Source organism: Miscanthus floridulus, chromosome 15, assembly GCF_019320115.1.
Source record: "Miscanthus floridulus cultivar M001 chromosome 15, ASM1932011v1, whole genome shotgun sequence".
NCBI classification, from domain to species: Eukaryota; Viridiplantae; Streptophyta; class Magnoliopsida; order Poales; family Poaceae; genus Miscanthus; species Miscanthus floridulus.
This window is the reverse complement of record NC_089594.1, coordinates 75,755,509-75,769,357: the sequence shown is the minus strand read 5'-3', so window position 1 is coordinate 75,769,357 and position 13,849 is coordinate 75,755,509. Positions and strand designations below refer to the sequence as shown.

Sequence of the window (13,849 nt, the reverse complement as noted above, 5' to 3'; positions counted from 1 at the left end):
CGGTGTGCCCTCATATGTTTCCTCCAATCTCCTCCACACTTTATTTGCTCTTTCACAATCCTTGATTTGCTCAAACACCTTTGGATCAATGGCATTGTATAAGGTGTTGAGAGCCATTGTATTGCATTGCTTGTTGGACTTATCTTGGTTGGTGGGATTATCGGGATCAATGATAGCATAATTATTCTCGGTTACATCCCATACTTGATTATTGATTGAACCAAGATACACCCTTATCTTTCTCTTCCAATAACTATAGCTTGTGCCATCAAAGAAAGGTGGTTTGCCCCCCACATGGTTGAACACAACTTGAGCCATAATTTGACACCGAGGTTGTTAAGCCTTCAATTAAACGGTGACCACGGCTCTGATACCACTTGAAAGGTCCTAATATGGCTAGAGGGGATAGCCTATTTAAAAATCTACTCTTCAACTAGAGCAATTTGATTAGTATGACAAATAGCGTAATGCAAACTTGCTCTAGCTCTACAAAGGTTGCAAGCCACCTATCCAACAATTCTAGTTGCAATGATTACTTAGGCACATAAACTTGCTATGTAACTACTCATTAAGAGCTCTCAAACTTGCTACTCTAAAGAGCTCAACTAGATGAATGTAAATAATAAAGCAAGGTCTCAATTCTAATTACACTAAAGAGCTTGTATCAACTAGTTTACAAGAATGTAAATAAGTGAGTACGGTGATTATACCGCCGTGTAGGGGATGAACCAATCACAAGATGAAGATCAAACCAATCATCGGGAGAATGCAAATGACAAGAGATAGCCGATTTTTCTCCCGAGGTTCACGTGCTTGCCAACACGCTAGTCCCCGTTGTGTCGATCAACACTTGGTGGTTCGGCGGCTAAGAGGTGTTTCACAAACCTTGTCCACACGATTGGACACCACAAGAACCTACCCACAAGTGAGGTAACTCAATGACATGAGCAATTTACTAGAGTTACCTTTCGGCACTCCGCCGGGGAAGGTACAACTCTCCTCATAATCACCGGAGACGGCCACGAATAATCACCAACTCATGCTGATCCTCCACCACTGCACCAAGCCATCTAGGTGGTGGCAACCACCAAGAGTAACAAGCGAAATCCGCAGCGCAACACGAATACCAAGTGCCTCTAGATGCAATCACTCAAACAATGCACTTGGATTCTCTCCCAATCCCACAAAGATGATGAATCAATGATGGAGATGAGTGGGAGGGATTTGGCTAAGCTCACAAGGTTGCTATGTCAATGAAAATGTGCAAGAGGGTGAGCTTGAGCCGGCCATGGGGCTTAAATAGAAGCCCCCATGAAATAGAGTCATTGTACCCCTTCACTGGGCACAACACGGGCTGACCGGACGCTCTGGTCCAGTTGACCGAACGCTGGATCCAGCGTCCGGTCGCCCGATGTAAGCCACGTGTCATTCTGAGTTAAACCTGAGCCGCCAGATCTCAACGGCTATTAACTGATCGGACGCTCTGGCACAAGTGATAGGACGCTCAGACCCCAGTGTCCGGTCGATTCTAGTAAGCTTCCACAACCGTCTTTTGCCGACCGGACGCATCCGATCATGCTTGACCGGACACAAACCAGCGTTCGGTGCTTAACCCTAGTCAATGTGTCATCTGACAACACGACCGGACATAGCCCTTCAGCGTCCGGTCGCTGGGTGATCCAGCGTCCGGTCAGTTGACCGACGCCAGCATCTTTGCGACCAACTCCATTTCACTTCAAACTTCTTCACCCTTGCTCATGTGTGCCACCCACCAAGTGTATCACCTTGTGCACAAGTGTTAGCATATTTTCACAAATATTGTCAAGGTTGTTAGCACTCCACTAGATCCTAAATGCATATGCAATGAATTAGAGCATCTAGTGGCACTTTGATAACCACATTTCGATACGAGTTTCACTCCTCTTAATAGTACAGCTATCTATCCTAAATGTGATCACACTTACTAAGTGTCTTGATCACTGAAACAAAATGGCTCCTATATTTTATACCTTTGCCTTGAGCCTTTTGTTTTTCTCTTTCTTCTTTTCCAAGTTCAAGCATTTGATCAATACCAATGCCATGATCTTCGTCATTACTTCATCACTTGGAGTAGTGCTACCTATCTCATGATCATCTTGATAAACTAGGTTAGCACTTAGGGTTTTATTAATTAACCAAAACCAAACTAGAGCTTTCGACCTTGCACAGTTCAAGCAAACCCTAGCCAAGCATTGTTCCATAACTCTAGTGGTTTCTCCAATGGCTATAAAAGCAGTGCAAACTCTTCCAATCAACCCCTCTAAGTTTGGCTTTGGGTTTCATCTATCCTTGAGCTTCATTTGAGCTACCTAGTGCTAGTTTCACAAGTGTGCATCACATCCACTCACTAGACTCACTTAGTACAAGCTACTATTCATACCCCTCTTCATAGTATGACCAAAGAAGAAAATAAGAACCTATCCTAAGTGTCTCTCTTCATCAAATGACAGCTTGGATTAGCTCATCCTTAGCCTTCATGCATATCCTTTGAAAATGGATCGAAATCCATCATCGGGGGCATGAAAACAATAAAAAACCAATCAAAATGCATTATTGTGACCTCACAAAGTAATGCCGCTGTAAAACACACGTTAGTCATAGTGATTCTGTGTCATCATTAATCACAAAAACTAAATTAGTGGCCAGATGCTTTCATAACGCACACATGCCATGGTGACCTCCGACTCCTCCTGGTTGTCTATGATAGTCAAATCTAGAAACGCCAAGCACAATAATAAACAACCACATCTAAATGTCAAAGAAACCCACTGAGGACTAATTGAATCATCCGCCTCCCGCATAGCAAATGCACGACTACAGTTTTGATTTTTTTTTCATGTGCATACTTCTTAAATGGCAGCCTAGCTATCGAGTAGAAGCCACCAACATGAGATGTAGGATGTTCGTCTTAACTCCTATTCTACTAATGCATCCACACCTCAGTCCTCAACTCCTCTTGCATGGTTTGCCTCCTCGTCCTAGTTGACAACCTCCAATTTTATTGCATGTCGGCAATTCCTTTATCATCATCATGCATGGTTTGCCTCAAGCAATGCAACATATGAACTCATATACAACTTCGTTGATTGGAGCTTTGCCAAATGTGTCCAAGCAAATCGCCAATCTCCAATAGGCAGCGGCCCCAACCCATAAGCACACTTGCACATTGTAAGAAAAATGGCACCTAGCTAGGGCCATCTACAATTTTGGTGATTGAGTGCCAACATGATTAATAGGACTAACATTGTTTGCTAGTAACAAGGTATTTAGTTATAAGGATGCAAGGATGGACTTAGACAAAGGCAATGTGAAGATCAAGTGATCAACAGCTCAAGCAAGGACAAGGAGCTATTGTGAAGATCTTAGAAGACACGCAATAATTTCAAGACATCGAGAAGCAAAAGAAGCCCGGACGAGAAGATGCAAACAGACAAAGACAATGCACACAATGTCAGGTTTGTGAAACTTGTCCATGTCTTTCTCAAGTGGTTAAAAGGGACAGGCAACACAAATCCAAACCAAGTTAGCAATTTACACTTGTGTGAAGTGCTGGCATGGAATTATAAATTCAATTCCATATCCGGCGGTGCCCAACCTCAGATTCGACAGCGTCTCCTCTCCCTCGGGCGACGATGGACATGGCGGGTGTGCGGGCGCACACCATCTGGCGAGCCTGTGCCACCGCAGTTGCCCACCAAGTAGGTCATGGCCGCACGGCGATGCTATGCTTCAAGTGTTTCTGGATGCTTTTTCAGACATGTTGCAAGCCCATGTTTCAAGTGTTTCAGTTGTTTCAGATGTATGTTTCATTGGATTCATATGGATGTTGCAATAGTTGTATATGTTCCAAGCGTCTATCCCTAATGTTTCATCTATTTTTTTACACGTATGTTGCAAGTGTTTCAAACGCATGTCTCAAGTGTTTCATTTGTCTTCTTTTGTATGTTGCAAGTGTTGCATCTGGATGTTTTAAAAGTAGATCGGGATGTTGCACATGTTGCAATGGTGTTTCAACTGTATGTTCCAAATGTTTCATCTGTTTTAGACGTATGTTGCAAATGTTTTATCTGGATGCTGCAAAAGTAGATCGGGGTGTTGCACGACGCGGTCGGTGGCTGTCGCTGCTGCTGGGGAACAACCATGGGTCAACCCACGTGGGTTTCCTCGTGCGGGGCACTAGTGCCTACGACGGACGTAGACATGCGTGCTGGGGCGGGACGCGGGATGCAGGGCGTGGGGCGGGATACGGATGCCGTAGCGGCACAGGTGTCGAAGCCGCGTCCGGATGCTAGGCGTTCCGATAAAACAGAAAACTTTACTCCGGTCCAAACTAAAGGGGCCTAACTATTACTGAGGATTTAGGTATCTAGATTTTAGCTGCAGCTAGTGGGGCGGGGGGGGGGGGGGGGGGGGGGGGGGTGGAAGAGGTTTAGGGCTGTATGCAGCTACTAATTAGCACTACACGATCAAACAGCCTAACACATACGGTGAGAGTAGACTAGTTACTTGACTTGCTTGGTTGGAGCACTGCAGATTATTATTTGCATCATGGAGTTGAGCGACCGTTGAGAGAAACGCGAGTAGGAGTAGGTGCCTTTCTGATGGGAGTTGCCCCGACCACAACAGCCGGCCGTTGAGAAGAAGCACGACGGAACGGACAGAGAACGTGCGAGTGCGGCGGATCATCATGACCTGATCGGCCAGAGCCCGAAAACCATCACTCTCCAAGAACATCTGGACCCTGTGACTGTGAAACTATGCCTGTGCGCCTATGCCCGCGCTAGCTAGCTGTTACTGTTAGTACAACACCAAACCGGAGACGAGCACAGCGGCAATGGCGGCCGGGTCGTCCTCCTGCTCTCCGATCCTCCTCCTCCTCCTCTTCCTCGCCTCGGCCAGCGCCGGCACAGACGAGGCTTCGACGTTGTCGACGTCGGCGCCGGCGCCGGCCCCTGCCCCGGCGCAGGATCAGGTGTGCAGGAGGCTGGGCAGCTACTACGTGACGCCGTCCCTCTGCGCGTCCGCGCTCTGCGCCGTGCCGCGCCGCGCGGGACGCGCCCGCCGTGGCGGCGCTCGCGGCCAGGCTGGCGGCCGACAACGCCGCGGCGGCCAAGGACAGCATCGAGGCCGTCTTCGTCCTTCGCCTGCGGCGGCGGCGCCACCGCGGCCGCGTGGTCGTGCCTGCAGCTGTACGCAGGCGCGATGCCGGCGCTGCGGTGGGCGGCGTTGGCCGTGGCCGCGGGGCGGTACCGCGGCGCGCCGCAGGTGCTGCAGGCGGCGCAGTACGTCGCCGCGGGCTGCTTGAGGGCATCGCGGGCGACGCGGCCGCCGCGCTGCCCCGCGAGAACGGCGGCTTCGCCGACGTGGCCTTCGTCGCGCACGCCGTCGTCGCCTCCATGCATGTCCACCGGCTGATGATCCGCCCACCACCGCTCGGCTACGCGAGAATGGAGAAGCTCGTTGTACTGTACTGTAATAATCAATGCGCTGATCGTATCGTCTTGCCATGTCCGTCGATTAAGTGGAGAACTCGTGTGTTTCCCCTGTGTAAAGTTCAGTTTGCGTCTCATCGATCTGATCTCCTGAACCTAACTACAAGCAAGCCATGAGCAGGACCACCACGTTCCTCGCCGTGGGCGCCGACGCGCTCTGCTTCTCCTGCTTCTACGCTACGGCGGCGCGGCGGCGGCGGACACCGTGGCTGTCTCGCGCGACGCGATCCACGACTTCGTGGACGTGGCCTTCTGCGCGTCGTGGCTGGGGTCGGTGCCGGGCGCGGCCTCCCTGCCACTCGTGCCGCCGTCCCTGGGTGGGCGTGGCATGCGCGTTGCGGTGACGGTGATGCGGAAGCTGCTGCTTGTATTGTCGAATCTATGCAATAGACCACTGATTTCGTGTGTGTGTTTTGCTGCATCGTAGCTCTACATTGCCGTTGTTTGGGCTCGGCGGCTCTCATTGGCATGGCGCTGTGTACTGTGTAAGTGATGTTGGCATATATAGCTGTGAACTCAGTTGCTGCTTGCCGTTCAGCAGCTCTTCCCAATTCTTCTCAAAAACAAAAGATTTTCCACATGTCAGCTGGCTTGCCCAAAAACTTAACGATCGCCATTTTGGTGCCGAATGTCCATAAGCCTATATATAACCTCTGAGTTAAAAAAAGAAAAAAGAAAAAAAAAGGGAAACAAAATTTTTCTACAAGCCTATCTGCTCTGTTCCTCTTCTTCAGTTGCTCTGCACACTGAGAACTGTTCACAAGGACCAGCAATGAGATTTTTTTTAAAAAAATTACATACGAGGCAGCTGAGATTCGCACACGAAAATGCCATTGCTCGGTACACTGATTTGGTTGAACACATTCTATGTTTTTCCAGAGCCCAATCAACTTGATCAGGCAACGCAGAGGTTGGCAGACCACCTTTGGAGTTTGGACGACTGGAGTGTGAGGCACCCCAAATGTTAGATTTCATCTTCCATGGAAATAATCTGGATCTGAAGTATCTTGAGCTCAGCAAATCTTGAACCGATCCAGAAACTGAATCTTCCCACCACATCTCCATTTTAATTCACAACCGGCAAGCTTTAATAGATCACTACAGAATTCCATTTTCGTAGTCTTATGAGTGCGATCTTGCGATTCTAGATCAACACCAAATGAAACCAGATTTTCTTGGCCGGCTGGTAGCATCCATCCACCATGGCTGCCTCCACTCCCATGCTATCTGCTGTACTCCTCGTCTTCGCGCCTGTCATCACCGGCGGCCCCGGCTCTGGCTCCGTCGGGGCGAGCACGGCGCTAGACGACGTGTGCGGCGGTATGGGCGGCTGCTACTACGTGACACCGGAGCTCGTCGTGCTGTGCCCGGACCCGTCGTCGCGGTGCCACGACGCGCCCGCGGCCAGGCTCGCAGCGGCCAACGCCACCGCAGCCAGAGACAGCCTCGAGGCCGCGCGGTCGTGGGCGCAAGGGAGGTGCATGATGCAGGCGGCGCGGACGGCGGCATGGCGCTGCTTTCCTCCGAGAACGACGACTTTGGCACGATGGCCGCCGACGCGCACGCCGCCCTTGCCCTCCTTCCCAGGGGCGACCACGATGGACACTACGCATGTATAGGAATCTTCTACACACGACGCATGTTGGTTCAATTCAAATTTCGCCGGCTGTTCTCTACTCCGCACAATAAGTATGGAGCGCCCCAATTGAGCCTTCCCGCTCGTTTCATTCTCCGGCTCTCACCTTCTCCCCTGCATCTCGTCTCGAACCGCTCTCCTCTTGTCCTCCTCCTCTCCGTCTCGCCTCGAACCGAGCGCACGCTCTCGCCTCGTACTTCTCTCCGTCGCGTCTAGAACCGAGAGCGCTCGAGCTCGCCCCGCTCCGCTATGGAGGCGGACGATCGGCGAAGCCGCGACCGCAACCTCACACCGCGATCGCGACTCGCCTCCTCCAGCTCGTCCCCGTCCTCAGCTCTGACCGGGATCGCGGTCATGAGGCGGGCTCCTCATCGGAGTCGCAACGGTCCGAGGAGGAGTAGTCGATAATCAGCTTGCTTCTACAACAGAGCAGCGAGAGCTTCACCAGGGATCAGCGCAACTCCGTCGATCTCTCTGTCGCAGTGCTTCGCAAGGACATCGTACGGGCGAGGAGTAAGTAGCCTCTCCCTCCCCCCCTTCCTACTCCAATCGCTAGAGATGGTTATGATCTTAATTCGGTTCTACAAGCGATGTGAATTGCGATAAACTGGGGATGGAATTTGGTGCAGAGTTAGCAAAAAGGCTGGATGATATCGATGTGGACCAAGTGTGGGGAGAACTGGCAGAACTCGACGCATCCAAGAACCCCGAGGCCCAAAAGCTTGCCGGACCGCTTCACCACGCCGCTCAGAGCGGCTACAATGCTATGTGCAAGCTCATCATCACACAATGCAAATGTGACGCCGATGCTGCGACGATTGATGGTAATTGCCTATCAATTTGCATTGCGCATTTGTGCGCCTATTGTATTTTGATTTGATTTCGCCTACGATTGTTTTTTTCCCACGCGATTTGTGTATATATGTCGGAGGAGATTTTTTTTGAGAAGCTGAAAAAATATATTACATAAACTTCTTAATGTTTACACCAAACCTTACAATGACCCTCCCTGTTGACCTCGTCACCGGTGATCGGAGCAATCTGCAGCTCGAAGCCGACCCCCTTCCGAACGAAAGCTCTTCACAATTTTTTGATGCCTCCATGAGTCGCATATCGAGTGCATCGACATGCTGTAAGCTCGTTGAATGTCCTGGCTGAAGAATATGGCCGCCGGCCATCACATCGCCGGTAAAACAAGGAATTTGACGTCTCAAAGGCCACCAGCAGCCCTGACTCAACAAAGAAAGATATAACCCGAAGGGAAGCAAAACCACCGGAGAAAGTGGGATCCAAACCCAACCTGGTTTCTCTTCGAGTCGGTAGACATACCTTCCAAAATTTCTCCTTATATCCATTACCGTATTCTGGATTACAGTATCGTTGGCACCACGGGCACCAACGGAATATGATAGGAAACCAAACACCAACGCAGAAGATAAAATCGATGACACACCCATCGATGTTGAGATCCTCGCAAAAGATATCACCATCAATCACCACATGCACCTCAGACAGCAACAGGACTTGCTCACCACGAACACAGACAATAGTAGAGAAACTCTGGAAGGGACAAAAGCCTACCGACAACATCTCTACCGGTAAGAAATCTAACCTTATTCTAGGTAAAACTATGTACGTTACCCACCGGATCCGCCGTTCCCAAGCACATCGGCGCCAAAAAGACCACCGACGGCGAGGAGAAGCAGCGAATTCGGCGGGGAGTCGAGAAATCGCCGGCGCGTCGCCTCTCTCTACTGTTGGGGAACGGACGCTTCGAGAGTCTTGGATTTGAGGTCCGAGGCCATCTATTTAGTTTTGGGCTTGGGCTTGGGCTAAATTGGAGGGTGGTGTTGCTAAAAAAACGAGACAAAGGGGGGAGAGAGGTATTGCGGCGGCGCGTGGTGGGCGACTACCGAGTGGTCGGCGGCCAGACGCGATGCGCGGGGAAGGCGAGGGAAGGCGGCGTGGCAGCGGTCGTGGCCGCCCAGACTGCATGCGCGGGGAAGGCGAGGAAAGGCGGCGCGGCAGCGGTCGTGGCCGCGCGGCCCGCTCGCGTGGCGAGCAGCTAATTGGGGGCGAAGGTGGGTGGGGCTGAGGTTTGTTTAGAAAGGGGTAGAGCTGAGGTTTTTAGTGCCAATTAGGCTCGATTTATTTGGTCAGAGTGAGAAGTATCGATCATTCTTAATCAATATATACTGTTTTTATGCTTTTGCTAGGTACGACACCCCTAATGTTTGCATTAAATCGTGAGGGAAATGAAGCCATTGTCAAATATCTTATCAACAATCATGCTGATCCAAACAAAACAGACAATTCTGGAATTACTCCACTCCACATTGCCGCAACGCAAGGTTTTTTCTGCCCTTGTATATGTCTGTTATGTAATTTTTAGGTGTTCTTTGATTTTTTTTAGTTTTAACCCGGCTTATCTATGTTATTTTCTCTACAGATGCCCATGTGCTTAAACCAAACATTTTGTTTTTCGTTTGAATCAAATACATAAGCAGAGTTGAACAATACTCACACTTTGTCATGGCTAAAAAAAAGGCGTAATCCCATTTTGATTGGATCAACTATCATTACCTGAACGTAGACACTATGCTAGCTTTGGTAGAGAAACAAAGTCTGGATCCTGCATTGAAGCCCAGTGCTTGTGAGGTTGATTGGAATATGGCCAGTGAAATAACCCTGAGCTTGTTACTTAGTAAAAACTGATTATTCGGCCACCTTCTGATTAGTCACCTACCTGTATTATTTAGGCTGAATGTTGCAAAAAGGAGCCTGTGTAGAAGGTCAAATGGACACCTGATGTGTATTAACCATCCCAGGGCTTGTACTGCAATGCAAAATCGCCTCTGTGCTTCATATCATTTTAAATTTAGCTTATAGGCCTATGGAAATGCTAAAACGATCCATTGTTAAAATATTGAGCTCTTGGTGTTGACTACCCTTTCGTTATGAAACACATGTAATTAATAGGTCCTAAAAGTCAATTTGATGTGATTTTTTCCATATATTTTTTCCAGGCTACTATGAAATTGCAGAGTACTTGTTGTCAAAAGGAGCTAATGTTGACCCCTTATGTCAAGATGGTGAATCACCGCTATTCTGTGCTGCTATCCAGGGAAATGAAAGAATAGTGACACTCCTTTTGAAGCATAACGCAGATGTAATATCTTCTTGCTTTCCTGCTCTCCTTTGCTCTTTTCCGACAATATTATATGTGTTGCTCTCCTTTGCTCTATTTTGACAATATTATATGTGTTGAGTTCAATACACTACCTATGAGAACCGAGTAACCAATTGTTTATGGGTGAACTCAGATTGGTTGCCTTTGTTTTTGTTTCCTTTAGGCTCTTACCATAGTCCCAACACTGCACAGTTGCATACTAATTTTGTTTGCTTGACTGGACCGAGCTGGAACTTTTGTTTTATTGACCAGTTCTATCGAATGCCCTCTCACTTTTGTTCTATTTCTTCTATCATGCGGCATTTATTTGTTGTCTGGACTTTCATGGGGAACATTGTTGATGAAAGCTGGAATTTTCATCTTAAAAATGTTTAGGCTTAGTTTTATATTCAGTGGTACAGTAAAAAAAAGAGATGATGGGTCATTGTGGTTTCCCATTTGCATCTTTAGTTTTATTTTGTAGGTAAAGTTGAATAAACTGGTCAGGTGCTGCCATGTGTAACTTTTCTATCTTCTTCTGGTGACTTGCATATTACACTGCTTGAACCCTTGTTTTTTCGACAATATCGTTATTCTTCTCTTTTTTCCCCAGTATAACAGAGTGTCAAAGAAAATGTTAACACCGCTGCTCGTGTCCCTCCATGGTTCTTCATTGAGTTGCTTGGAGATACTAATTGAGGTGCAGTATTTTGTCACTTTAGAGATGCTGCTTGCCCCAAACTATTTCTTGCCAATGGGGTTCAACAAATTTGATTGTGTGATTCCTGAGATGAACACAATTGCAGGCTGGTGCTGATGTGAATGGGACTGGTTGTTCTGTACCTCCAATAGCGCTAGCTGCTTATAAAGGCTTAGATCGCTGCATCCAGTGTTTGTTGAGAAACGGTGCTAATCCCAATGTACCTGATGAAGTGAGTTCTACCTTGCTATTTCTCAATTTCAGTATTAGTTGTCAGCTTCTGGGCTTTATGCCTATTTTAATTGTACATAATCTTCCTGGACAATTGTTCCATACCACACTAGGATCTTTACAATTTTTAGAGTAGTTATTATGACTCTGTTTGATACTCCAACAAATTTAGGGTAATTAGCAAAGGTCCTTAAATGAGGCAATTTGTTGTTTGAGATTTAATGTTGTGATTTCAAAAATACATTTGTGCTTACTAGCCTGTTTAGGTCTTGATATCCAGATATTGATTGTTGGAACTTGAAAGAATTGTGATACCTGACACTAATGGAATTATTTCCTAACTAGAAGTTTAGGATAAAATACCCACATTAGGATTTTATTTCGACGAACTTATCTTGGGAATGTTCCATAGCTTGCTAGTACTGAAGTTAACATGATGACTCCCTGCCACCGCGCGCGCGCACGTGGGGGAGGGGGGGGGGGGGGTTCAGTTTTTTTTTAAATATACTTGTTCACTCTTTTCACATGCCCCAGTGAGCAACAGGAATTTGAATCCACTTGCACAGTCTATATTGTCGTTCTACCATACAGTATACATAAGTACAACTGTTAATTTGCGCTGCATAATTACATGTAGTTCTTGGGATTACAATGTCTTTGCCACATTCTTTGCAACTAATTTGCAGGGCCTAATTTTGTTATTCCTTAAGCTCTCATGTGTTTATTTCTAAAGTTCATTTTTGTGGCTTCTTATAACAGGATAATAACATCCCAGTCCAAATTGCTGCGGTCAAAGGATGGGAGAGATGCGTGGCGATTCTTCTCCCTCACGCACCCCATTTGCCACAATATGAAGGCCTGAGCATTTCTGAAATAGTCCAGTGGGAAAGAACCGTGAGTTCAGACCCACAATTTGGAACAAAATATTTCCATTTTTCCTTTGTAGCATGATGGTTGGTAGCTTTTATGAATACTTTTTTCAAAAACATGGCAGTAGCTTTTATGAATACTGCAATGCACTTTGCACCACTGATTTGGAATATGGTTTCTATTTGACTTTTGGGTTGTACATGTACTGTAGGAGCGCTTCTGCAGAAGCAGTAGGGCTATTGAACAGGGGGATGCTGCGTACTGGAGGAAAGAACGTGATATTGCATTGAGATTCTACACAGAAGTAAATTATTGCGTTCTCCAAATGATATTTAAGTTACATTTATAGATGCCAATATAGCTCTTCAGCCTCTGTATCATTGGATGATTGCAGGCAGCTCAGGTTGGTCACCAGGATCCAGCCTTGTATGCAAAGAGGAGTCTTTGTCATCTACATCTGCATGCTCCAGCAAAATTTATTGAGGAAGCAATTAACTACATGAATATGGTGCTGCCGAATTTATCGACACTTGACCCTGAATCTGATGCTAGGAAATTGGTGCTGGTGAGTTGGTACTAGCAATTAACGGCGACACAATGTGTCATATTCACTATTGATATGTTGACGGTTCCTTTTTTAGGATTTTGCTAGAACCTGGAAAGAACCGGGGCCTGCGTCGAGGCTGGGTTCTGGAAGTAGCCCGACTGACAAAACTGACAAAACATCAAGGTTTGTAGCCTCTGCTATATATACAGCCTATTCGCTTGGTCGTAAACGATCATGGATTATAAGCCAGAACAGTATTTTTCTCTCACACCAAACCAGCCAGCAGTAATAATCCACTATCGTTTCAGCCGAAACGAACAGGCTGATAATTGCTTTTGTTCTGATTTGGAGAATTTGTCAGATAATTTGAGGTTGGATGCCTTTTTCTTTGATCCAGTGGGGAGCATCAGTGAAGTGGTAACATGCCGGGCGTCCACGGAACCTGTGGTTGATAAGTGCTACCGTTAGGAGATCAGCACATATGTTAGGAGTAAAGGGTCCAGACTTGGCATCCTCTGTTTTTGGAGGTGAAACGTATTGAATTCAGTTCTCTTCATTTCACACTTTTCGGCTCTGTTTTTTGAGGTCGGCTTTGCATTCAAGTAGAAACAGGTGTAGCTCGATCGGCTGCTAGAGGATTCTGTAACCCTAGCGCATGCAAATATGTGTGGGTGTATGTCTGAGATTTTCTGGCATATGCCGGTTATAGGCCTTGTTTGTTTCTCTTATAATCCGTCTTTTTCAGTTTGTTTTTTAGCATAAATAGTGTTTTCCTCTCACAACAAATCAGCCAGAATAGTGTTTCGGCTTGTTTTTTCAGCGAAGCGAACGGGGCCTATGGTTTGGTACAACATAATGTGGATATTCCTCTGAGCTCTGATGCTATAGACAGAGTAACGACATTCGAGCTTGTGAGAACTCGCGAACTGAAATTGCTGTGCCGCTCCCATGACTCCTGGCGAGGCTGGTGTGCCACTTGTGCCCCTCCAATCCAATCTCTGTAATCCCAGCTTGATGTGCGCTACTTCAGCAGTACATTTTAGTGAATAAACAATGTTTTTTCTCATAATATTTCAGCATAAACATCAGCATAAATCAAATTTCAGCGAAATGACTCGGTTTTCAGTCACATCCTGTTTTAGCTCAAAAAACAGTTGTATAAAGT

The 13,849-nt window shown here is 47.2% G+C and overlaps 1 protein-coding gene and 1 pseudogene across 2 annotated transcripts; both read left to right on the top strand.

Moving 5' to 3' along the window:
• Window positions 1-4,873: 4,873 nt before the first annotated feature.
• LOC136507685 (uncharacterized) lies at window positions 4,874-6,307 on the top strand (annotated as a pseudogene).
• Window positions 6,308-9,035: 2,728 nt separating this feature from the next.
• Window positions 9,036-13,384, top strand: LOC136509159 (uncharacterized). 2 transcript variants are annotated; one of them, XM_066503987.1, is made up of 10 exons: window positions 9,036-9,248; window positions 9,384-9,518; window positions 10,194-10,336; window positions 10,950-11,036; window positions 11,143-11,268; window positions 12,027-12,161; window positions 12,349-12,441; window positions 12,532-12,702; window positions 12,779-12,867; window positions 13,082-13,384. In XM_066503987.1, exons 1-10 carry the CDS (start codon window positions 9,104-9,106, stop codon window positions 13,095-13,097), a joined length of 1,140 nt encoding a protein of 379 aa, XP_066360084.1. In that variant the 5' UTR covers window positions 9,036-9,103; the 3' UTR covers window positions 13,098-13,384. The 2 variants fall into 2 exon arrangements, with proteins under 2 accessions (XP_066360084.1, XP_066360085.1); XM_066503988.1 differs by lacking the exon at window positions 13,082-13,384 and adding an exon at window positions 13,046-13,064.
• The last annotated feature ends 465 nt before the right edge of the window (window positions 13,385-13,849 follow it).

Excerpts from the sequence above, each read along its gene's own strand:
- LOC136509159 (XM_066503987.1), top strand. The coding sequence starts at position 9,104 with ATGCGCGGGGAAGGCGAGGGAAGGCGGCGTGGCAGCGGTCGTGGCCGC. Across the intron at positions 10,337-10,949 it reads TTTTGAAGCATAACGCAGAT|TATAACAGAGTGTCAAAGAA; the intron begins GTAATATCTTCT and ends TTTTTTCCCCAG. Across the intron at positions 12,442-12,531 it reads CATTGAGATTCTACACAGAA|GCAGCTCAGGTTGGTCACCA; the intron begins GTAAATTATTGC and ends GGATGATTGCAG.